Genomic DNA, 26,699 nt, shown 5'->3' on the forward strand with positions numbered 1-26,699 from the left:
ACAGAGGCTAGGAACACCATCCCTGCCCATCCTGGCTAATAGCCATTGATGGACCTATCTTCCATGAATCTATCTAGCTCCCTTTTGAACCCCGTTATAGTATTGGCCTTCACAACACCCTCTGGCAAGGAGTTCAAGAGGTTGACAGTGCGTTGCATGAAAAAATACTTCCTTGTATTTGTTTTAAGCCTGCTACCTATTAATTTTATTTGGTGGCCTCTTGTTCTTGTATTATGAGAAGGAGTAAATAACACTTCCTTATTTACTTTCTCCACACCAGTCATGATTTTATAGACCTCAATCATATCCCCCCTTAGTCGCCTCTTTTCCAAGCTGAAAAGTCCCAGTCTTATTAATCTCTCCTCATATGGCAGCTATTCTATACCCCTAATCATTGTTGTTGCCCTTTTCTGAACCTTTTCCAATTCCAATATATCTTTTTTGAGATGGGACGACCATATCTGCACACAGTATTCAAGATGCGGACATACAATCGATTTATATAGAGGCAATATGATATTTTCTGTCTTATTATCTATCCCTTTCTTGATGATTCCCAACATTCTGTTCACTTTTTTGACTGCCGCTGCACATTGAGTGGATGATTTCAGAGAACTATCTACAATGACTCCAAAATCTCTTTCTTGAGTGTTAACAGCTAATTTAGTTTAGTATAGTTGGGATTATGCTTTCCAATGTGCATTACTTTGCATTTATCAAAATTAAACTTCATCTGCCTTTTTGTTGCCCAATCACCCAGTTTTGTCAGATCCTTTTGTAGCTCTTCGCAGTCTGCCTGAAACTTAACTACCTTGAGTAGTTTTGTATCATGTGCAAATTTTGCCACCTCTCTGTTTACCCCTTTTTCCAGATCGTTTATGAATATTTTAAATAGGACTAGGCCCAGTACAGATCCCTGGGGGATACCACTATTTACCTCTCTCCATTCTGAAAACTGACCGTTTATACCTACCCTTTGTTTCCTATCTTTTAACCAGTTACCAATCCATGAGAGAACCTTCCCTCTTATCCCAGGACTGCTTATTTTGCTTAAGAGTCTTTGGTGAGGGACCTTGTCAAAGGCTTTCTGAAAATCTAAATACACTATATCCACTGGACTTCCTTTGTCCACATGCTTGTTGACTCCCTCGAAGAATTCTAGTAGATTGGTGAGGCATGATTTCCCTTTACTAAAACCATGTTGACTATTTCCCAACAAATTATGTTCATCTATGTGTCTGACAATGTTGTTCTTTACGATAGTTTCAACCAATTTGCCCAGTACTGAAGTGAGGCTTACTGGCCTGTATATTTCCAACTCCATCCTATTGCTGATCTGCACTTGGTGGTGGGTTCCATCACTACATTCCCCACACCACTGCCAATTAGATCCCAGAAATGTGTCATGAAAATGCAACTGACAGGCCTGACCTACCAGTGGAAAAGAGACTTAGAAGCCGCTAAGGCAAATAACTAGTGATCTGTGACCCAGAACTGAGAGAGGCTGTCTCCCTGAAGATATTACACTCCCCTCATAATATGGAGTTGAAGATATAGCAGCAGAGCCTCAGGGGGTTGGAGAGAGATCCAAAATGGGGTGGGGAATGTAGCAATGGGGCGCTGGAAGTTGGGGGTGAAAAGAGGTATGGAGGGGAAATGTAGTGACGGAGCCCTTAGGGGGGTTGCAGGAAGGGATCCCTCTCTGTTATGTTTTCTCTGTTCTGCAGTTTGTAGACTTGAGCTGCAATGAACTAACAGAAATCATGATCCCTGAGGTGCTGCCAGCTACCTTGCAGGAGCTGGACCTGACTGGAAACACGAACCTGGTGCTAGAACACAAGACCCTGGACATCTTCAGGTGAGTTGTGGGGTTGCCAGGCCAATGAAGCAAGAAGTTCTCTGGGAAGGGCTTATCAAGCTGGGCATAAGCACACAAGAAGCATTTTAATACAGACAAATGTAAAGTCGTATGTCTAGGAGCGCAGAATGAAGGCCATCCGTGCAAGAGGGGGAACTCTATCCTGGGAAGCCATGACTCTGAAAAAGACTTGAAGTATCATGGAGGTTAAGCAGCTGAACATGAGCTCCCAATGCGATTCTGTGGCCAAAAAGGGCTAATGCGATCCTTGGTTCTATAAACAGGAACCTCAAGTAGGAGTAGGGAGGTTGTTTTACCTCTGTATTTTGCAATGATGCGACCTGTTCAGCAATAGTGTCCAGTTCTGGTGTCCACAACTGAAGAAGGATGTTGATAAATTAGAGAGGGTTCAGAGAAGAGCCACGAGATGATTAAAGGATTAGATAACATACCTTAGAGAGAGAGACTCAAGGAGCTCAATCTATTTAGCTTAACAAAGAGGTTACGGGTGATTTGATCAGTCTCTAAGTACCTACACAAGGAACACAAATGTGATAATGAGCTCTTCAGTCTAGTTGACAAATATATAACAAGATCCAATGGTTGAAAGTTGAGGCTAGACAAATTCAGACTGCAAATAAGGTGTACATTTTTATCTGTGAAGCATGTACCAGAGGTGGAAGTAATGTGTTGACTGGGTCACTGAGCACAGCAAAAGTCGTTGACATCCCCTTCCCACAATCATTCGTCCATAACTGACTAAAGCTGTCTGTTTTGCAGCAGTCAAAATGCAGATGCTGGCTCTACACCAGCGTAGAACTGTCAGGCAAAGAATCTCTTGGCACCTTGTAGATACATAACAGCCCATGGAAGGCTTCATCCTTAATCTCCTTTCCTGGTCTCAGCTTCTTTCAAGGGGTTGCTTTCTAGGAACTCTAGATTGGTAGGGTGAACTGGCCTTTAACCCTAATGCTTATGTTGAGGTGCCCCAGGTTGTTATGCAGTCTGTGGGAGCAGAATGACCTTTGTGGTGCTGTCTCTGCAGTCACATTTCCACCTTGAAGATTGATGCCAAGCCCTCCCTCACGGCAGACTCAGCACTCTCCTCTACGCTTTGGAATCATGGGTTAGCCGAGATGGCTGGCCAGAGGAATAAGTGAGTATTATTGCCTGATGTGGGGCTCACACTTGGATCCTGAGACACCCACTCTGTTCTGGGGCAGGGGCAGCATACATTGCTGAATGACCACCAATCAAACCCTGCTGTCCCCAGGAGCTAGCCAGCCTTCTGTGGCTTCCTGGATCATTTGCCTTCTCCTGGCAACTGGGGCCTCCCTTCCCCACTCCCTTCCTTGACTAAAATCCACATGCTCTGGGACGCTGACAGTCTTTGCCCTCCATCCCTGGGTAGAGCCGCCTTTGGGGGGGGGGGGTGCGTGCGCAGAAACCACTAGGCAGAACTGCCTCTGCACTCCCCATGCAGGCTCTGCATGTTCCCCCTGTGCTGGCGAGGAAAGATTGCCCCATTGGTCCGGCACTAGCCTTGGACTTGAGAAACCTGAATTTATGTCCCAGTTCCATTGCACGCTTTGTATGTGACCTCGGGTAGGTCACTTAGCCTCTCTTTGCCTCAGTTCTCAATATGTACAATGAGATAATAGCACTGCCCTACTTCACAGGGATGTGTGAGGAGACATATTTTGGAGATTGTGAGTCACTCAGATACTGTGGTCATGAGGCCATATAAATACCTCAAATAGATTCAAGTTGCTTTTACCCTCCCCCTATAGGCTCTGTGTGTCGGCCCTGGCTCTGGGGAGCTTTTCCGACAGTGTGGAAGCTGTGTACGGCATGTTCGACGGTGACAAGAATGAGGAGCTGCCTCGTCTCCTGCAATGCACTATGGCAGATGTGCTACTGGAGGAGGTGCAGCAGTCAAACATGGACTCTGTTTTCATGTCTAACACCTTCCTGGTCTCCCACAGGTAGGCCAGCAGGTGCTGGGAGCACCTGTTAAAACTGGTCAGACTGATGCATGGAGATGTGAGAAGGGCACAGGAGAGATCCTGTCCCAGTGCAGGGTAGGGAGGCTGCACCTGTCAGCAAGGATTTGTTTGTTCCTGCAGTTTGATAAATGGGTGAGAAATGTGAGGAGGAGGCTCAAGTGGGTGGCTGATTTGTTGAGGGAGAGGGGGCCGTCTCGCATCGATGGGAGAGAGGGAATCTCACTTGTTGATGCAGGATCGAGTGTGGATGGTCTCTGCAGGGTGTTCAGCTGCATCCCTCCCAGTGGGGAGGTCTTGGGGTCATGGGTATATACATCACTCTGATACCTAGCACTCTGTGTATGAAGGAGAGGCAAGGGCCTGTTTGTTAAGTACCTGTCACTGGAAGCTGTGTTCTTTTCATATTGTCTCTTCCTTCCAATAGGAAGCTGGGGATGGCTGGCCAGAAGCTGGGCTCCTCTGCTGTTCTCTGCTATATTCGACATGATGCTACTGACCTGGCTGGCAGCTTCACTCTGACATTGGCCAATGTGGGCACATGCCAAGCTATTCTGTGCCGCAGTGGAAAACCCCTGCCTCTTTCCAAAGTCTTCAGCCTGGAACAATGTCCTGAGGAGGCCAGGAGAGTCAAGGCGCAAAAAGCCATCATAACAGAGGTCAGTTCTGCCTTTCTGCAGCTCAGCTTTCATCCTGCAATATGGGTTTAATAACAGCACCGGGCTCTAACCTGCTGCAGGCGGCATCACAGCAGAGAGTCTACAGAGATAAATATTTGCATCTCTTTTGTCTCTGCTGCTTCCCAGCTCTGCTCCTGCTGCTGGTGGGACATTCAGCATTGAGCATTCTTGAAATGCCATGCTGAACAGATAGCTGGGCATATCTGGGAGGGTGAGGGATAGGTCTGAGAAGCCAGCATATCTAAAACCCCACATGCCAGAACAAACTGCCAGCCGATGTGTGGTGTCTCCCTGAGGCTCATGGTGAAGACCCTGACCTAAGCAAAAGGTCATTCACTTAGTGAAACAAATGAGCTGCTTCACCTCTTCACTCCCTCTAGCATGGGACCACATGGATGGGGATAGATTTTAAAATGGTCATAATTTTCTGGGCTAAAAGTTAGGGTGATTTGGATCTTGTGCAGCAGGGCTCTGACTGACTATATTATGTGCGTGCGGGGAGAGGGGTCGCATCTTATTCTGAAACATCTATTCTTCTTTGAGTGATGGTCCCTATGTGGATTCCAATTGCGGGTGCGTATACGTGCCATGTGCTGGAGATGGAACTGTTCATAGTAGTGTCTGTCGACCCGAATGTGCGTCAACCGCGTGGTGCGTCTGAGGCTTTAAGAAGCTGTGCGGGTCGATGCCGCTCCAGTACCCTCTTACCGCCGCATGGCCAGAGTCAGAACCCCCATTCCTCGGTGATTGTAAGCTTGTTTTGAGTTCTCTAGTTCTTGCTGTATATAGTTATTCATAGAGTAGTTGTCCATCCTCGTTTTTCCTGTCCCTTAGTTGTTAGTAGTCAGTTGTTTGTTAGGAATAAAAATCCAAGACTTTTCCCTTGGTGGGACTCTCTTCCCGGCCAGGGGACTATGCCCAGACAAGCAGGGTTTGAGTATGGTGCTTTCTGCCCTCGCTCATTCTCAGTGACCAAAGAACATCAACGGTGCCTCTACTGTCTCAGCAAAGCTCACATCGCTGCACACTGCTCTATCTGCTGCTCCTTCCCACCCTGAACTCAGGAAGCTTGTGAGCTTTGCCTGTAAATTCCTTATAGTGAACATAAGAACATAAGAAAGGCCGTACCGGGTCAGACCAAAGGTCCATCTAGCCCAGTATCTGTCTACCGACAGTGGCCAATGCCAGGTGCCCCAGAGGGAGTGAACCTAACAGGCAATGATCAAGTGATCTCTCTCCTGCCATCCATCTCCATCCTCTGATGAACAGAGGCTAGGGACACCATTCTTACCCATCCTGGCTAATACCCATTTATGGACTTAGCCACCATGAATTTATCCAGTCCCCTTTTAAACATTTGTTATATTCCTAGCCTTCACAACCTCCTCAGGTAAGGAGTTCCACAAGTTGACTGTGCGCTGCGTGAAGAAGAACTTCCTTTATTTGTTTTAAACCTGCTGCCTATTAATTTCATTTGGTGACCCCTAGTTCTTGTATTATGGGAATAAGTAAATAACTTTTCCTTATCCACTTTCTCAACATCACTCATGATTTTATATACCTCTATCATGTCCCCCCTTAGTCTTCTCTTTTCCAAGCTGAAGAGTCCTAGCCTCTTTAATCTTTCCTCGTATGGGACCCTCTCTAAACCCCTAATCATTTTAGTTGCCCTTTTCTGAACCTTTTCTAGTGCTAGAATATCTTTTTTGAGGTGAGGAGACCACATCTGTACACAGTATTCGAGATGTGGGCGTACCATGGATTTATATAAGGGCAATAATATATTCTCAGTCTTATTCTCTATCCCCTTTTTAATGATTCCTAACATCCTGTTTGCTTTTTGACCGCCTCTGCACACTGCGTGGACATCTTCAGAGAACTATCCACGATGACTCCAAGATCTTTGTCCTGACTCGTTGTAGCTAAATTAGCCCCCATCATGTTGTATGTATAGTTGGGGTTATTTTTTCCAACGTGCATTACTTTACATTTATCCACATTAAATTTCATTTGCCATTTTGTTGCCCAATCACTTAGTTTTGTGAAATTTTTTGAAGTTCTTCACAATCTGCTTTGGTCTTAACTATCTTGAGTAGTTTAGTATCATCTGCAAACTTTGCCACCTCACTGTTTACCCCTTTCTCCAGATCATTTATGAATAAATTGAATAGGATTGGTCCGAGGACTGACCCTTGGGGAACACCACTAGTTACCCCTCTCCATTCTGAGAATTTACCATTAATTCCTACCCTTTGTTCCCTGTCCTTTAACCAGTTCTCAATCCATGAAAGGACTTTCCCTTTTATCCCATGACAGCTTAATTTACGTAAGAGCCTTTGGTGAGGGACCTTGTCAAAGGCTTTCTGGAAATCTAAGTACACTATGTCCACCAGATCCCCCTTGTCCACATGTTTGTTGACCCCTTCAAAGAACTCTAATAGATTAGTAAGACACGATTTCCCTTTACAGAAACCATGTTGACTATTGCTCAACAGTTTGTTTTTCTATGTGTCTGACAATTTTATTCTTTACTATTGTTTCAACTAATTTGCCTGGTACCGACGTTAGACTTATCGGTCTGTAATTGCCGGGATCACCCCTAGAGCCCTTTTTAAATATTGGCGTTACATTAGCTAACTTCCAGTCATTGGGTACTGAAGCCAATTTAAAGGACAGGTTACAAACCTTACTTAATAGTTACGCAACTTCACATTTGAGTTCTTTCAGAACTCTTGGGTGAATGCCATCTGGTCCCGGTGACTTGTTAATGTTGAGTTTATCAATTAATTCCAAAACCTCCTCTAGTGACACTTCAATCTGTGACAGTTCCTCAGATTTGTCACCTACAAAAGCCAGCTCAGGTTTGGGAATCTCCCTAACATCCTCAGCCGTGAAGACTGAAGCAAAGAATCCATTTAATTTCTCCGCAATGACTTTATCATCTTTAAGCGCTCCTTTTGTATTTTGATCATCAAGGGGCCCCACTGGTTGTTTAGCAGGCTTCCTGCTTCTGATGTACTTAAAAAACATAGTGGGCATAGTGGAGGCTACGTGCCCTCGTGCACCACAGAAACCAGCATCAGCGGATCTGTTGGACAGCCGCTCTGCACCAGCAGCCAGCCCTACTCCTGATCTGTCCTGCCCAGCACCAGTGACACTGCCACATCCAACTAAGCACCATGTGCATAAAAAGCACACGCATGGGCACAAGCGTAGCATTTCCTCCCCAGGCCGTGGCAGGTCGGGTGAGAAGTCACACAACAAAGATGAGGCTCCCCCTGTGAAGAAGTCTCATTCTGAGCATAAATCCCAACACCGTGCTCCAGCAAGGACGACCTTGGCCCCGGTACCAAGCCCGCAGCCTTCACCTCCACCGCCATCCAGTCTGCTGGGACCATCCAGTATCTCCTGCCTGGTCCCATGCACCCCAGGGTGCCTGTCTCCCTTGACTGAGCTGATGCTGCCATTTGCTGGCTCTCTGCCACAACCCGCACTGCCGACCACACACGGTCCTCCATTCCTACTTGAGGATCCTCTCCTATTGATGGACCCGCCCCCTCCATTGCTTCTGGCTGCTCTGATGGTCCTATCAGTTACAATGGCTCTGCCCCTGACGGATCCTTCTTTGGAAACGGACTGATCCTCCAAGGCAGATCCTGCCTTCTCACCAGCCTGTTCGTACAGCCCAGATCCCAACGAACAGCCCTACCCACCAACTTACGGACGCTTTGCCGATCCGTAGTTCACCTACCCGAGGGGACCCCCAGTTCCAAGCAACCCTTATGCTTGGCCCTCCTCTTGAGCAGCTTGGGACCCGTAGTGGCATTGTATGCACCGCCACCACTATCCATCTGCTGCCACCGCCTATGAAGCCCCTTTGGATACTCCCGTTCCGCCGGATCCACTTGCACCACTGGCACTGCTGGACTAGTTGGCTCTGCCAGTCCCCACTAGCGTCATCTCCTCTCCTGAGGACACGCTCATCCCTCCCTCTCTCTTGCCTCCAGATGATCATGTTCAATATCAAGCCCTCCTTCATCGTATGGCCACTGCCCTCAAACTTCCTGTGGAGGACGTCCAGGATCCTCAAGACCAGTTCATGGATATTCTGCAGCCTCCAAGCCCCACTCGTACTGCCCTAATGCCATCCTTCAACCTGCCCAAGCAGTCTGGCACACACCAGCTTCCTGTACGTCTACTCCAAAGCGAGCTGAACGCTGCTATTTCTTGCCGGCCAAGGGTATGGACTTCCTTTTCCAGCACCCCCCTCCAAGTTCCCTGGTATTCCAGGAAGCTACGGAGCGTGCCCACCACACACACACCCCAGGCAGCCAAAAAGCTCGGCCTTATCAAGCGTAAGGTTTACTTCTCTGTGGGCCTCCAATTTTGTATAGCCAAGCCGTCCTGGCTAAATATGACTCATGCTCCTATGCCAAACTGGCACAATTCAGGGACTTTCTTCCCCCAGACAAGCAACAGGACTTTCAATCACTCATAGACGAGGGCATGTTGGTCACCAAAGTCACGCTTCAGGCTGCAGTGAACACTGCAGATACCACCTCCCAATCGCTGGCCTCTGCGGTGGTGCTCCACCGCGACTCATGGCTGCAATTCAGTGGCTTCCCAAAGGAGGTCCAGACAACCCTTGAAAAGACCTCCCCTTCGGTAACAACAAACTTTTCAGTGACAGGAGGGACGAGTCCCTTCACTCCCTGAAAGACTCCTGAGCCACCCTCCGATCCCTGGGCCTTGACACCCTGGCCCCCACTTGTTGACAAAACTGGTCCTCTTTCTGCCCCTGCCCCTGACAAACTTACCAGCCTTATCCACAGCGCCAGCCTGAACTACCCCATCGCCGCCCATGCTCTCAACGCCTGCAACAATCTTCTGCCCCTTCCTCGGCTGCCTCCATGTTCACCCACTGTACCCTCAGACACAACTTTGGACTCCTTTGCAGAGAACCATGAACCTTCCTTCATTTTGCTGGTTACACCCCACATCATCTTTGGCGACCGCCTTGCCCTCTTCGCCCACAGCCGGGGCAAGATTACCACCGACCAATGGGTGCTCGATGTCATTTGCCATGGCTACCTAATAGAGTTCTTTCTTTCCCTCCTCGCCACCCTCCCCAGGGTTGCACTTTGGACCCCTCCCAATACCACTCCTCCAACAGGAAGTGGATGCCCTTGTCTGCAAGAGTGCCGTAGAGCCAGTACCACAATGCCATTGTGGCCATGGCTTTTACTCCACCTATTTCCTCATACCAAAGAAAGGGGGAGGTATCTGCTGTAACGGGGTCAGACCAGACGACTACAGGAGAGTGGTCCTATTGGGATCCAGGAAGTGGATGGATGGAAGCCTGCCCACTGCTAAAGGACCTAACCCAGCCCAAGGGGAAGATCCACAGGACCTGGAAGCCAAATGAATCCGGGGGACAACTAATGAAATAACAGGGACAGGAGTGAGGTCAAAGGGTCAGACGAAGGGAACCTGACGGGGACACAGAGCAGAGAACCCCAGACAGCGCCAGCTGCTCCTCGAAGGTGTCAAGGGAGCCAGCGGACGCCACCCAGAGGAACTCTGCCCGGATGCCTGAGCGGACAGAGGATCAGAAATAGGCCCCACAGTCACAGGAGACCCCATCAGCCAACCTCCTCTCCCTGGTTTTGTAGATGGCCATTTTAGCCAGGGCCAGGAGGAGGTTGACCAGGAGGTCCCGGGACTTTGTGGGGTCACGGATAGGGAGTGCGTAGAGAAGGAGGTGAGGGGAGAAGTGCAACCAAAAACGTAACAGGATGTCTAAGAGGAGCTGGAATAGGGGCTGCAACCTGGCGCACTCCAGGTGAATGTGCGCCAGGGTCTCCCTCATGCCACAGAAGAAGCTCTGTCACGCAGCCCTAACCTGGAGCTCTGCTTACTCAACAGATTTATCCGCAATTTCCACTTCCGGATGGACACACAAGAACGGCCATACTGGGTCAGACCAAAGGTCCATCTAGTCCAATATCCTGTCTTTGACAGTGGCCAACGCCATGTGTCCCGGAAGGAATGAACAGAACACATAATCATCAAATGATCCATTCCCTGTCTCCCATTCCCAGCTTCTGGCAAAGAGAGGCTAGGGACACCATCCCTGCCCATCCTGGCTAATAGCCATTGATGGACCCCTCCTCCATGAATTTATCTAGTTCTTCCCCTGATACTTCTGTGTCTTCCCAAGGGAGCCTGGTTCGCAGTTTTTGATATGAAGGATACCTATTTTCATATTGACAGTCATCCTGCCCACTGTAAATTTCTCTGCTTCATGGTAGACGATTCAAACTACCAGTTCAGAGCCCTTCCCATAGCAACTGCCCCCCAAGTCTTTACCAAGGTCTTCGCCATCGTAGCGGCATATTTGTGCCACCTGGGACATTCCTTCTCACCCTGTCTTGACGACTGGCTTCTCATTGCACTCTGCTGCACTCGTCTCCTTGCCACTATCCAAACTGGACGAGCTTGGCATCTGCATCAACAAAGACAAATCAATACTTACTCCCACTCACAACCTCATCTTCATAGGGGCGTGTCTCAACTCTATCGTGGCCCATGCCTTTGTACAGTCAGACCATTTCGCTGCCCTCACCACTCTCATTGCGCACATTTGCCATTGACCTCACACGTGCGTCCGACAGTGCCTCTCGCTCCTTGGCCATATGGCGACCTGCACCGCTGTGACACCCTTCGCACACCTTCACATGTGCTGCCTCCAACTCTGGCTCTGCTTGACTTACAACACACAGAGGGACCCTCTCTCCAAGCTGGTCCTCTTCCCCCACTTCCATCCTGGCCTCCCTCACTTGGTGGTGCAGCTCGTCCTGATGGGCATCCCTTTCACACCTCTGGTGTCATGCACCACCCTGACCACAGTTGTCTCCCTGGCAGGATGGGGAGCACATACGGAGGGCCACATGGCCCAGGGCCTCTAGTTACCCAAGGTAGCCAGAATGCACATCAGTGTTCTTGAGCTCCAAGCCATCTGCCTAGCTTGCCATGCACTTTTACTATTCCTCCACTCTTGCCATGTCCAACTGCTCTCTGACAACATGGCGACGGTCCTATATATCAACAAACAGGGCAGGGCCTGCTACCCTTTCCTCTGTGTGGAGGCCATTCTCCTTTGGAATTGGTGCCTCAAACACAGCATCACTCTCCATGCTGTGCACCTTCCCGACATGAGCAACTCCTTCATGGATAGCCTCAGTTGCTCCTCCTCCTCCTAGTTCTGTAGTTTCATATTTGAGTTCTGTCAGATCTCCTGGGTAAATACCATCTGGTTCCGGTGACTTAGTACTGTTTAATATATCAGTTTGTTCCAAAATCTCCTCAACATGGTGCAGTTCATCAGATTTGTCACCTAAAAAGAATGGCTCAGGTATGAACCCACTGATTCAGCAGTAGTCACCTCTTGGACCAGATCCTGTGTGCCACTTAGGACTAAATCAAGAATTGCCTCTCCCTTGTGGGTTCCAGGGCTAGCTGGGTCCCACTTCCTGCCCACTGCAGCTGGGCAGCTGCACAGGGTCCCGCTGCCCTCCTGCCGCAGCTGGGCAGGTGCATGGGGTCCCCCCACCAGGTTGGGGACTGGGAGCTGTGAGGGCGGGGCTGGCTGGGAGCCCTAGCCCCAGGGCAGAAAATGTCACGGAGGTCAGTGGAAGTCACAGATTCCATGACTTCCGTGACTTCCATGACATAATTATACCCTTACCTATTATATCAATATTCCCATTTAATAACAGGCATTCGAGTTCACCCATCTTAGTATTTAGGCTTCTTGCATTTGTATACAACCACTTATAAAATGTGTCAATACTTAGTTGTCTGCCTTCATGTGATGTAATTGAATGAGAATCGTTTTCTTTTGACTGTTTCTTTTCTGTTCCTACCTGTTTCTTTATCATAGAATCATAGAAGATTAGGGTTGGAAGAGACCTCAGGAAGTCATTTAGTCCAACCCCCTGCTCAAAGCAGGACCAACCCCAACTAAATCACCCCAGCCAGGGCTTTTTCAAGCTGGGCCTTAAAATCCTCTAAGGATGGAGATTCCACCACCTCCCTAGGTAACCCATTCCAGTGCTTCACTACCCTGCTAGTGAAATAGTTTTTCCTAATATCCAAGCTAGATCTCCCCCACTGCAACTTGAGACCGTTGCTTCTTGTTCTGCCATCTGCCACCACTGAGAACAGCCTAGCTCCATCCTCTTTGAAACCCCCCTTCACATAGGTGAAGGCTGCTATCAAATCCCCCCTCAGTCTTCTCTTCTGCAGACTAAATAAGCTGAGTTCCTCAGCCTCTCCTCAACTTCTATCCTCTCTCCTCTTTACTATGATATAAAGTATCCCCTTTAATAAATCCTCCCCTATGAGACATGTCTGTCCAAACTATGTGCACTTCCATACCTGCCAGATTTTCCCCAGCCTTTAGTTTAAAAACTCCTCTGTGACCTATTTAATTTTACAATCTGGGTCCATTTTGGATTAGGTGGAGCCCATTTTTCCTGTATAGGTTCCTTCTTTCTCAAAAAGGTTGGTGACACCATTATTGGATACTTTTGTCCAGTTCTATTGTCTACACTTCAGAAAATATGCTGGCAAGTGGAAAGGGCTCAGAAAAGAGCTACACAAATTATTTGAGGTCTGGCAAACCTGCCTTATAGCGAGAAACGAAAGAAGCTCAATCTATGAAGTGTATCTAAGAGAAGGTTAAGAGGTGACTTGGTCATTGTCTATAAATACCTACATAGGGAAGAGATTTGTGATAGTAGATATGTCTTTAATTTAGCAGAAAAAGGTTAACAAAATCCAGTGGGTGGAAGTTGAAGCTAGACAAATTCAGTCTAGAAATGAGATGCAAGTTTTTATCAGTGAGGGTACTTAACCATGGGAACAACTCACCAAATGGTGTGATGGATTCTCCATCACCTGCAGTCTTTAAACCAAGACTGGATAATTTTCTGAAAGAGATGCTCTAGCTCCACCAAAAGTTATTGACTTGTTGCAGGAATCACTGGGTGAAATGTGCTGGTCTGTGTTATGCAGCTGGTCAGACTGGATGATCAGAGTGGTCCTCTCTGACCTTAGAATCTATGAAGGTTTCCCCCCACCATTGACTCCTCCATGATGTGGCAAGACCACCTGTAGGAAGGAAGTACGTTTGTTGCCAGCAAGGGGCCAGTTAATGCCACTTGTGGTTATGTGCCATGTGTCACAGTTTCAGGGCAACTGCACTTGTATTCCCTCTCTGTGGTCCACCAAGTGCACCCATTTTAGGCTTCTGGCCCCCAGCCATCATCTCTTTTGAGTGGCGATCTACATCTCACTCCCTCCTGACCAGGGATTTTAAGGCTCTACAGCTTCCTTCCTTACACTGTGGTATCCCCAGCAATCCAGACTGTCTAAAAAGGTCATCAACTGGGCTTTTTTTTCCTCTGCAAAGGCTATGATCAGTGTATTGCCCATGGTTATAAGATGCCACACAGCTCTTTCTAAGAAAGCCCATTTATTCAAAGAAAAGCATTTAAGAGAAAATGTATTAAAACAATAAAATAAGTTATGCATGCTAACCCCAGGAGGTCACCCCAACTCTAACTTAGGGCTCTTGGTAGGTTTTGGTTCTTCAAAATCCATCATTGGGTTTCCCCTGTGGTTACATATTCATCGCTTTAGATCTGGAACCAGAACAAAGGCAGCTGTTTCTTTACACAGCTCTGGGCTTTGATCTTAATTTAATAATAATTGGAGATATACCAATCTCCTAGAACTGGACCTTGAAAGGTCATTGAGTCCAGTCCCCTGCCTTCACTAGCAGGACCAATTTTTGCCCCAGATCCCTAAGTGGCCTCCTCAAGGATTGAACTCACAACCCTAAACAACTGGGTTTAGCAGGCCAATGCTCAAGCCACTGAGCTATCTGTCCCCTTCCCCCCACCACCTAAAAGGTAGTCAGCAGATAATGACTTCTTCTCAGGGCATAGCTTCAAAAAGCTGGGTTTTTGGCTAACCAGAGTTGGGGAATTTGCATTGCCTTCTCTCTAAGGATTCCACAAAAAAGTCACTTAACACTTACTGTCCCAAAAGTCCATACTTGTCTGGCACATTTCATTATAGTCTTTGAGTTCCCATGTCTTGCATCTATCACATCTTCCCGCCCCAAGAGGTGACATACGGTCCCAGCCCACAGTAATACATAAACTTCATACAATAAAGTATAAGGATATTGCAGGAAATTGCCATATCTGTCACACTATGTATAATGATCTGCTAGGAGCGTGACTGAGACCCACTTCCCATAGACCCCCAACTGTCCACCTGATAGGTATGCCTTCGTAGATTATAAAGCCAGAAGGGACCATTGTGATCATCTAGTCTTATCTGCATAACTCAGGCCATGGGACTATGCTGAATTATTTACCATTTGCATTAAAGCATATTTCTTAGAAAAACATCTAATCTTGATTTAAAAATTACCAGTGATGGAAAATCCACCACAACTCTAGATAAATTGTTCAAATGATTAATTAACCTCACTTTGCCTATAAATATAAGCCTCAGTTGCAGCCTAAATATGTCTAGCTCAACTTCCAACCATTGAATATTGTTATATTTTCTCTGCTAGACTGAAGAACCCTCTGTTATCAAATTTTCTTCTCTGTATAGGCACATATAGACTGTGATGAAGTCATCCCTTAACCTTCTCTTTAAGCTAAACAGATTGTGCTCCTTGAGTCTGTCACTATAAGACAGATTTTCTAATTTTTTTTAATCATTCTCGTGGCTCTTCTCTGAACCGTCTCCAACTGATCAACAACCTGTTTGAACTATGGACAGCAGAACTGTATCCCAGCAGTGGTTGCACGAGTGCCAAATACTGAGGTAATACAACTTCCTTACTCCTACTTGATATTCCCCTGTTTATACATCTTATTATTTCATTAGCCCATTTGGAAACAGCATCACACAGGGAGCTCATGTACAGCTGATTATCTACCCTGACCCCCAAATCTTTTTCAGAGTCACTGCTTTCCAGGATATAATCCCCCAACCTGTAAGTATGGCCTGCATTCTGTGTTTGTAGATGTATGACTGTGTGTAAGCGTGGCCAAATGCAGAGGCAACACACAACTCTTGATGGTGGTGGGGAGCACAATTTTTATATATTACCGGCATTTTGGCGGCGACGCCTCTCGATGACGCCGCTTGCCGTCGACAAGCGACATCATCGAGAGGTGTCCCCGACGAAATTTGGGAGCGATGCCTCTCGATGACGTCACTTGTCGACGGCAAGCGGTGTCAGCGAGAGGCATCGCCGCTGAAATTCGGGAGCAACGCCTCTCGATGACGTCACTTGTCGACAGCAAGTGGCGTCAGTGAGAGGCGTCCCCGCCGAAATGCCGGCAAGTGCTCTCCCAGAGGCCAGGATGCGGGCCCATTAAGATGCCCCCGCGGGCACCGCGTTTGGGACCACTGTCTTAAAGAATTACAAGTACTGCATAGGTAAGTTGCCGCTTTTTCACATGAAGGTGGGTGATAAACTGTCCCTACACTAGCTTGCTGCACTCTAACTGTCCCTGTGCACCCTGGTGATGCACAATAACAGTTCATTAATTTGCTTTGATCTAGTCCTTTTTGAAAAAGAACTAGCTTTAATGCGCATCAGCAAGGTCCACACAGACAGTGAGCGTGTGGCAGGCTAGCATGGGGTAGATTCACACACCAGTTTGCCATAAACTAAATGTTCTTGTAGACTGGGCCCTACATCAACGCTATTGCTTTTATCAACCAAACTTTAATCTCATGAAAAAAAGAGATCATTAATTTGACGCTATCTGTTTTTCATAAACCTGTGTTGATTGGCATTAACTTTATTACCCTTCTTTAGTTCTTTATTAATCAAGTTTCCTATCAGCCATTCTGTTATTTTGCCTGAGACTGATGGCAGACTGACAGGCCTATAATTACCCAAGTAAATTACCCATTTTTAAATATTGGCACAAGATTAGCTTTTTTTCCAGTCCTCTGAAACTTCCCCAGTGTGCCAAGAAGCTCCTCGGCCAGCTCTTTTAAAACTCTTGAATGCAAGTTATCCACATCTGCTGAATTAAAAATGTCTAACTATAATAGCTTGCTGATGTTTAACATCCTCCTTAGTTATGTTGGAATTGGAAGTATTTCATCATCATCACCATCATCATCATCATATATGACTAAATCATCTGGCATTTTCCTAGATATAGAATAGAAGTATTTATTGAACAGTTCTGCCTTTTTTACTTTATTATTGATAGTTCTACCATTTCTGTCTAGTAATGGACTAATCCCATTGTGTGAGAGAAGACATGTCCACCTCCTTGAGAGCTCTAGGCAAGTGTATAGGCAGGAGAGAATGTGCTCAGAATGGTCTTTGTATGCTAACTGCTCAGACTTTGCCTTCTCTTTGACTGCAGGACAACAAGGTTAATGGTGTTACCTGCTGTACTCGGATGCTAGGCTGCACGTACTTACATCCTTGGATCCTGCCCAAGCCTCATGTCTACTCCATTCCCCTGACTGTGGAGGATGAGATGCTCCTACTGGGGAACAAAGCCCTCTGGGAACACCTCTCTTATACAGAGGCAGTCACAGCTGTACGCCACCTGCATGACCCACTAGCTGCTGCAAAGAAGGTCTGCACTTTAGCCCAAAGCTATGGCTGCCAAGACAATGTGGGAGCAATGGTGGTGTGTTTGAACATTGGTGAGGACAGCTGCACATGTGAGGTGCACGGCCTCACCTTGCCGGGCACTGGGGGGGTTATATCCACTGCCAAATCAGCAACACCTTCCTCCAGTAGTGGAATTGCCTCAGAGTTCAGCAGTGAGCTATCAGCCTCAGAAGTCAGCAGTGAGGTGGGATCCACTGCATCAGATGAGCACAGTGGAGCTGGTCTGGATGCTGGGTTGGTGCCTCGACTCGAGCGACGCTGCAGCCTCCATCCCATGCCCCCCTCCAGTATCTTTCAGCGCCAACCTTCCTGTGCCACATTCTCGAGTAATCAGTCTGACAATGGGCTGGACAGTGATGATGAGCAGCCTGTGGAGGGTGTGATGACCAATGGCAGCAAAGTGGAGGTGGAAGTGGACATCCACTGCTGTCAAGGAAAAAGCCTGGAGCCTGTGCCTCCTGGTGCTGAGGAGGGATCTCCTGCTGCGGGCTCAGAGGATGACTCGGGGGGGCTCTTCTTCAGGATTTGGAGACAGAACAGCATGAATAGCAACATCCTCCTGGCAGGAACCAAGGAGAGGTGCGAGTTGCAGAAGTCTCCTTCTACATGCTGTCTCTATGGGAAGAAGCTTTCCAATGGCTCCATAGTGCCTCTTGAGGAGAGCCTCAACCTTATTGAGGTAGCCACAGAGGTGCCGAAGAAGAAAACAGGTTATTTTGCTGCTCCTACCCAGCTGGAGCCAGAGGATCGATTTGTTGTGCCCCCTGACCTGGAAGAGGAAGTGAAGGAGCAAATTAAGCAGCACCACGAGAGTGGTGCAGAGCAGGAGCCCAGTGAGAACGCTGCAATGGCTCCTCCAGATGAGTTTGACACCGCTTTGTAACCCCACCGGGCCGCTCCATAGTGTAGGGGAGTTGGCATCTGCAAGGAAAGGAACAGACATCAGCTCCCTCCTTATTGGAGTGGAGGATAAGCCTGGAGCTTTATACTCAGGGCTGCCAGCTTCTTGACGCAGCATCCCTGCTGTTCTCTGAGCCCAGGGTACTCAAGCCAGCAACCAAGCTCCATGCTGGGGATTGTCTGGCATTTGAGAAGGCAGACTTCCCTATGTGTGGTCCCACCACCTGTCATTAACCCTTGCCCTCCTGAGGAATTGCCAGGCAGTGGGCTGGTTTCTGTGTGGGAGCTGAGGAGGCAGCTGTGGTTATGCACAGCATCCAGAGTTCTGTGAAGTATTTGATTCAGCCATCATGATGGGACTGGTCACTTGGCTTTACTATTCAGAGAATACAGCCTGTCACAATGAAGCTTACTAGAGACACAGAACCAGTCAGAGAATTGATTCTTATATGCATCGCAAGCACTTTCATTGACTGCACTCGAGCCATTTTGCTCCCCATCTGCCCAGCACTTTACTATTTAGGGAGGGGGGCTTCACAACGGGTATTATGGAGGGATTCCTCCACATGGGAATTGATGCCCTACTGATAGGTACATCCAGAGGCTCTGGGGGAGCTGAGGTAGTTTTGTCACTACTTGTTCTGAGGTTATCCAGGGGCTTCCTTCCAACCTGAAGGATACAACTGGGGCATGCGGGTTGGGGGCACCCAATGACAGATATGACCATGGGGCATGGAGGAGTTCCAGGAGGGGTTTGGCTGTCTCCATAACAAATATGATAATGGGGTGGGGTGGGGCTAGTGTGTACAACTATAGGGGATAGGGGGTTGGCCACCCCCCTGGTGTGCACTTCAAGGCAGAGCCTTCCATATCCACGAGACATGGGATGAAGCCAGAATCCCCTGCAAAGCACAGAGTCTGTGCTGTGTGTGGTGCCCTTAGCTGGCAGAAGCTAAGAAGTGTGAGTGGGGAGTCTTCATCTTGTCCATCAGGGTGTTTGGTTTGTAGCAGTAAAGGCTAGTGAGCCGCCAGAGTGCCCTGCATGTGCTGAGAAGGTCTCTGATGGTCCATTTCACATGCACTCCCTCTAACACACACTGCAAAATATGAAGCCCCTACACTGAAGCAGCAAAAGCACCCTTGCCTGTCTCAGCAGAATCAGAGTCCAGGGCTGCTTGTGCTCCAGCTGCAAGTGCCCAGACCAGGAAGTGAACAAGATGAACCTGTGTGGTTTCTGCTTAGTTTTAAACTCAAAATGGAAAATGGAACTTTTCCCAAATACAAACATTTTTATCACCACACTCGAGGGAAAAGGACTTTAGAACAACTCTGGAGAGTAGCAGTGAGCTGCCCAGCGCCCAGTTGGCAAATGTGTTCCAGTTTCCACCTTCAGGGCCTGGATGGGCCAGTATGCAGTGTGGTGCCCTGATAGCACTTTTCTGGCTGTTTTTCCAGGATTTAAGCATTCATCTTTACAAAAGGGTTGCAAAGACAACCTTCCATCTGTGATCCAGGCAGATCATCTTCCTGAGTCTGCAGCCCGGGAGCTGGGAACAATAGCTCTGAGGTGGGAGCTGCCTCTGTAATCTCAGGGTATTGTCTACACTACAATTAAACATCTGCGGCTGGTCTGCGTGGGCTCCAGAGCTATTTATTTGCAGTGTAGACGTTCAGGCTGGGGGACCCCACAAGGAGGGAGGGTCCCAGACCTGGGCTCCTGCCCGAACGCAAACACCTACACTGCAATTAAACAGCCCCGAGCCCTGTAAGCCTGAGTCAGCCCTATACGGGCCAGCCCCAGGTGTTTAATTCCAGTGTAGACATAACCTTAGTGGTATGACAACACTGATAGCCTCATTATGACATTATATGGGACTAGTGCCCTTTCTTGTTGTTTTTACTTATTTCTTATGTCTAGGAAGAAAGTCTGAAAGGTTTTTCCAAAAGAGTTCTGGGCTTTTGGGGTGAGTTTTATTTTGTTTGGTGTGTTTATTTTTTGCTTATCTTTTATATCAGGAATTCAGGTCTTGTCTGACCTGGAATACTCAATGTACAACTAGAGAACTAGTGGGATTCTGACATCATAGATCCTGTGAGAAAACTTGATAGCGGGGAAGTGGTTATTATTCAGAATGTAAAACTCCTTGGCGTTGTCTTCACTAGGGAAAAAAAGTATTTGCAGTGCTGCTAGTGCAGACACCCTATGCCGATGGAAGAGAGCTCTCCTGTCAGCATAATAAATCCACCTCTGCATGTCGCCAACATCATGCTGTCCACACTGGTGCTTAGGTCGGTGTAACTTACATAGCTCAGGGGAGTGGCATTTTTACACCCCATAGCGACATAAGTTATACTGACATAAGTGCTAGTGTGTACAAGCCCTAGGATTTCACCTTGGTTTAATTACCATGTTAGCTAATGTCATAGAAAACCGCCTCTTTCCCATAGGGTGGTCTCACCCTTTGAGTTTTGTTAACACCTATTTTAACTTAGAAGTTGGGAGAAAACCTTTTTGTTAAAGATTCGAAATTTCTGCTAGTTCTGTCAATCTAGAGAGAATTAAGGGTTAAGAGCACTCCCACCCTGTCTCTGAGTTATCCAAGGAGTCCACAGTGAAAACAGGAAGAACAAAAAAATTCTTTAAAAAAACAAAACAACAAAACAAACCTTTCAGGTTCTCTTCCTAAAAAGAAGCAAAAATTGCAGTTCCCTTTAATTCTTGCACTACCGATAATTTTAACAAACTTCTGAGCCAGCCCAATAGTCTCAGAAGCACTACAGAAGAGCTGCAGTGCAGCCTCTTGTACAGTCTTGGACTAATGCACTGACATGAAAATGTGCCCCTCTTCCTGAGTAAGAATGTGAATCAAATCCTTGCACTAGTACACTAGTATTTGTTATTACAAATAAGGTTCTGTATTGGAATCCTTGCACTGATGTGGAAAATCCAGCACATGTCTCCGACTAGTAATTAGATTCTGATTATGATAGCTGGGCTCCAACAGCCAGGGCTGTGAGGGAGTGTTTGCAGCTGTCATTGAGAGGACTGATTTATCAGCTGGCTCAGTGGGAAAAGTGCAGGAGAAAGCAAAACAGAAAGTTCAGATGAAGTGTATAGATACAGAGCCTCCCATTTCCTACAGCCCCCTGGAAGCTGTGGAGTGGAGCTGCTGAAGTGAAGGCTAATTGTGTACAGTGATCATCAGTTAGGATTTTCTCTAATCCTATGTATTTGGAGCAGAAAGAGGTTTTAATGTGACCAGCTCCCTCCCTCCGAATCCTGTACACTCATTGGTTAGTGGCGGTGTCCTTGCACAACATGGCATGTTATCATAAACGCCAATCAGAACACAGGGCTTCCTCTTGCTCTGATACATTGTTCTAACACACCTCTTATGAGAAGAGTGTTTAATTCCAGGCTGCAGTCTGAGCTGCCTCCTCTTCCTGTCCTATTGATTTCCTGCTTTCCAGGGGCCAGCTAGCTTCTTCCTTGTCTTTCCCAACTTACTTCATTTTCTTATATTTTCCAGCTCCTTAGGAATCCTGTCACCCGTGTGGGGACAGGCTGGGCTGGTGGGGGCAGCCCTAGTGATGGGCTCTCAGATGAGGGTGAGGCAAAATACAAAGAAAGAGGAGTTTTCCATGCTTATTTCAATTTCTATCTGACCACAGTTCTCCATGGCCTCTTCTTTTCCCTGATGATTTCAGGCTATTGCACAATTGCTATCATCTCTGCAGGAGTGCAGCAGTGAAAGATTCCCAGTAAACACAACCTTAGTATAGAAGAGGGTTTCTTGACCTGGGGGTTGTGGCCACTCTCCCCTTCTTCTCGTAATAAAAATATGGAAAAGGTTGAGAATCACTGTCCTAGAGCATCTGTGTAATAAGGAGACTGTCCATGGAAGAGAAGTTGGAGCTGCCGCTTTCCCCGGGGAGGGCTTACAGTTTTCCAGTTAGTATTATTCCATGTGTCAAGTCTCAAGTAATTCTCTCCCTCTTGGTGTGCACTTTCAACAGCAGCAGATACTCCTAAGGCAGTAACTTATCTGCTTTACTTGTTCAATAAGGTTCCAGTAGAAGGAACTAATGAACAAAGCATCTGATATAAAAGCAAACTAATTCCAAGGCAAAAAGTATTGAGGATAAGAAATTCTTAGCCAGTTAGCAGCCTCCAAACTGCTCCCAGCTGCCTAGAGTAGGTGAGGCTGAGGCTGCCTGATAGAAACTGCCGAGACTCCTAAACTGTGGGGCCAGGGTTAATTTCATTCCAGAATGTGGCAAGCACTTAAGGATACGCTCTCTGTCATGGGGATAGGTTGCTCTTAAGATCTACCACCCTTTCTCTAGTTTACAGAACATTCAGCCACATCTACCGGTCCTCATAACCCAGGAGTTTCTCCACTCTCCTGGAGGATGTAGGTTATGTGCCAAAGGGCCTTCAGGCAGTGGGCTCAAATCATAGTTTTTGTGCAATCATTGTCCGCTGTTCTATTGCAATCTTCAGACTTGTGTATTTTTTTATATTTTTGAAATGTGTTAACTTTTTTAACCTGGCACATGAACTAGAGCATGTTAAAGATAAATTGCAGCAAAACTATTTTTCATGCCTTTGTTTTAAAATGAAGCGTATACTATTTTATGACTCTAGCATGCAGCTATAACAATACTCCTCTTTCATTGTGTGTGGAAGTAGATTGTTATACTGAATGCACCTTCAGCACCGCACCCAATGTATGTGGGAGCAAAAGAAGGAAGATCCTTCGGGTTAAAATGTGATTCCATTGATTCTTTACTAAGATATACAGAACAGTTCGGAAAGGAAGAATATTTTTGATCCACTTTTCAGCGGACATAGCAATAAAGATTTTTTACTTTCAGCTAAGCGTATATTCTGTTTATGTTAATGCACTGGAGAGAACTTGCATAGTGCCACAATTATGCCATGGTGTGAGCACAGCTGTGACCACAGTTTTATCCAGGATGGTCTCAGGCCATGTCTACACTAGTGACCTTACAGCAGCACAGCTGTACTGATGAGCTGTAAGCTACCCTATGCCGACATGAAGAACTTGGGGATCTAAAGGTGGAGGAAGTCTGGAATTACTTCAAGTCAAAGTTGCAGAAACTATCAGAAGCCTGCATCCCAAGAAAGGGGGGGAAAATTCATAGGCAGGAGTTGTAGACCAAGCTGGATGAGCAAGCACCTCAGAGAGGTGATTAAGAAAAAGCAGAAAGCCTACAAGGAATGGAAGATGGGAGTGATCAGCAAGGAAAGCTGCCTTATTGAGGTCAGAACATGTAGGGATAAAGTGAGAAAGGCCAAAAGCCATGTAGAGTTGGACCTTGCAAAGGGAATTAAAACCAATAGTAAAAGGTTCTATAGCCATATAAATAAGAAGAAAACAAAGAAAGAAGAAGTAAATGGGAATGAGGATATGGAGGTAGATATTACCACATCCAAGGTAGAAGCCAAACTCGAACAGCTTAATGGGGCAAAATCAGGGGGCCCAGATAATCTTCATCCAAGAATATTAAAGGAACTGGCGCATGAAATTGCAAGCCCATTAGCAAGATTTTTTAATGAATCTGTAAACTCAGGGGTTGAACCGTATGACTGGAGAATTGCTAACATAGTTCCTATCTTTAAGAAAGGGGAAAAAAAGTGATCCCGGCAACTACAGGCCTGTCAGTTTGACATCTGTAGTATGCAAGGTCTTGGGAAAAAATTTGAAGGAAAAAGTAGTCAAGGACATTGAGGTCAATGGTAATTGGGACAACATACAACATGGTTTTACAAAAGGTAGATCATGCCAAACCAACAGATATTTGGTAACAGGTAACAGATATTTTAGACAAAGGAAATGCAGTGGATCTAATTTACCTCGATTTCAGTAAGGCATTTGATACAGTTCCACATGGGGAATTATTAACTAAATTGGAAAATATGGGGATCAATATGAATATTGAAAGGTGGATAAGAAACTGGTTAAAGGAGAGACTACAACAGGTCATACTGAAAGGTGAACTGTCAGGCTGGAAGGAGGTTACTAGTGGAGTTCCTCAGGGATCGGTTTTGGGACCAATCTTATTTTATCTTTTTATAACTGACCTTGGCACAAAAAGTGGGAATGTGCTAATAAAGTTTGCGGATGACACAAAGCTGGGAGGTCTTGCTAACACAGAGAAGCACTGGGATATCATACAGGAAGATCTGGATGACCTTATAAACTGGAGTAATAGTAATAGGATGAAATTTAATAGTGAAAAATGCAAGGTCATGCATTTAGGGTTTTAATAACAAGAACTATTATTATAAGATGGGGAGGTATCAGTTGGAAGTAACAGAAGAGGAGAAGGACCTTGGGGTATTGGTTGATCACAGGATGACTATGAGCTGCCAATGTGATATGGCTGTTTAAAAAGTTAATGCGGTCTTGGGATGCATCAGGCGAGGTATTTCCAGTAACGATAAGGAGGTGTTAGTAGTGTTATACAAGGCACTGGTGAGACCTCATCTGGAATATTGTGTGCAGTTCTGGTCTCCCATGTTTAAGAAAGATGAATTCAAACTGGAACACGTTCAGAGACGGGCTACTAGGATGATCCGAGGAATGGAAAACCTGTCTTATGAAAGGAGACTCAAAGAGCTTGGCTTGTTTAGCCTAACCAAAAGAAGGCTATGGGGAGATATGATTGCTCTCTATAAATATATCAGAGGAATAAATAATTCCTCTCCCTCCCTGGTATTTAAGCTCAGTACCAATGTGGACACAAGAACAGGTGGATATAAACTATCAGGAAGTTTAGACTTGAAATTAGATGAAGGTTTCTAACCAGCAGAGGAGTGAAGTTCTGGAACAGCCTTCCAAGGGGAATAGTGGGGGCAAAAGACATATCTGGCTTCAAGACTAAGCTTCATAAGTTTATGGAGGGGATGGTATGATGGGATAGCCTAATCTTGGTAATTAATTTGTCTTTGACTACTAGCAGTAAATATGCCCAATGGCCTGTGATGAGATGTTGGGGTGGGATCTGAGTTACTACAGAGAATTCTTTCCTGGGTGTCTGGCTGGTGAGTCTTGCCCACATGCTCAGGGTTTAGCTGATCACCATATTTGGGGTTGGGAAGGAATTTTCCTCCAGGGCAGATTGGCAGAAACCCTGGGGGGTTTTCGCTTTCCTCTGCAGCGTGGGGCACGGGTCACTTGCTGGAAGATTCTCTGCACCTTGAAGTCTTTAAACCACGGTTTGAGGACTTCAGTGGCTCAGATACAGGTTTGATACAGGAGTGGGTGAGATTCTGTGGCCTGCGTTGTGCAGGAGGTCAGACTAGATGATCATAATGGTCCCTTCTGACCTTAAAGTCTATGAGTCTATAACACTGTGTACACAAGCACTTATGCTGCTCAGGGGGCTGTTGGGTTTTTTTCACACCCTTGAGCGATACAAGTTTTGCTGACATAAGTGGTAGTGTAGACATGGCCTCAGTAATCTGGCTAAGCGGGCTACTCTTCCCTCTCCTCCCCACCCCAATAAGGTCTTCTCCTTATAAAGTACTTGTAAAGCATTTTCAAGGTGGAATTTCCTCATGTGAAGAGGAGTTCTGGCCAGTAGATTTGCCTCAGAAGTACTTTGTTGTGCAGCTCTCCAGAGGTATCTGCAGCAGATAGTAAGTGGAACATCACTAGCCTGTGGCTAGGACTGACACGAGCCACTGTGCCTAGACAGAGCTTTGCAGTGAATACACTGGGTAACACTACTTATTTGGCTGCTAAGGGTTATGCAGGCTGCAGGAATAGAGTTCTCCTCTCCCTGTATTTTTGCGCTAAGGGAGGGGAGATAATTCACCTCTTGCCTTGAGAGTTGAGAGAAGGATTTGCTAAATAAGTACCATTTCCCCTCCCAGTTACCTAGAGGATGACTGACAGGTACCAAAAAGAGAGCACTACCAAGCAAAACCAGATATACTTCAGCTGATAATTGGCTTTTATTAATCTTTTTCTTCAACTGCCATATCTCTGGCTCAACGCTGCTGCTTCGTGATCTCATGTGATGGTTTAGAGTAGAGACTGGTGCCAATTAAGAGAAACACTAGAGGCTAAACATCACTTGTATTCACTGGTGGGTTTTTAGGCAGTGCTGGCCGGTCATCTTGGTTCTGCATGTTTTCCATGTGGTCAGTGCTAACGAAGGGATGCTACACATAGGGGCTGCTGTGAAACGACATTTCATTTTGAAGCTTGTTCATGGTTTCATAGAGCCATTGCCCCATTATATTCCATAAAAAAGTCAAAGAAACAAACTTTAAAAGAGTAAAGTTCACCTTTAATTGTTTATAAAGAATACAAGGAAGAGCTCAGCATTTAATCTTTACTGTAAAGCGTGGAGGCTTTATTATGAGATCTGACAGCAGAATTTTCATAGCTGAACTCTGTTTTCCAAAGTCTCAGATCTTGCTCAGTCTTCTCTCGTTTCCACTGTGATCCATTATGTTCCCAGGCCTTCATGCCATTTCCCCA

At 46.5% G+C, this 26,699-nt stretch overlaps 1 protein-coding gene across 4 annotated transcripts in view; it reads left to right on the plus strand.

The window, feature by feature from the left end:
- PHLPP2 (PH domain and leucine rich repeat protein phosphatase 2) overlaps positions 1-21,267 on the plus strand; it is a 118,463-nt gene extending 97,196 nt beyond the window's left edge. For 3 of the 4 annotated variants that reach the window (XM_039502691.1, XM_039502694.1, XM_039502692.1), the window contains 5 exons: positions 1,728-1,858; positions 2,904-3,014; positions 3,649-3,843; positions 4,289-4,520; positions 17,024-21,267. In XM_039502691.1, the coding sequence (XP_039358625.1) occupies positions 1,728-1,858; positions 2,904-3,014; positions 3,649-3,843; positions 4,289-4,520; positions 17,024-18,163 (1,809 nt within the window). In that variant the 3' untranslated portion in view covers positions 18,164-21,267. The remainder of the gene's footprint in view (positions 1-1,727; positions 1,859-2,903; positions 3,015-3,648; positions 3,844-4,288; positions 4,521-17,023) is intronic. The other variant, XM_039502693.1, reaches the window with a different exon arrangement.
- Positions 21,268-26,699: the final 5,432 nt, after the last annotated feature.

The sequence above is a fragment of the Mauremys reevesii genome, linkage group 16 (genome assembly GCF_016161935.1).
Source record: "Mauremys reevesii isolate NIE-2019 linkage group 16, ASM1616193v1, whole genome shotgun sequence".
NCBI classification, from domain to species: Eukaryota; Metazoa; Chordata; order Testudines; family Geoemydidae; genus Mauremys; species Mauremys reevesii.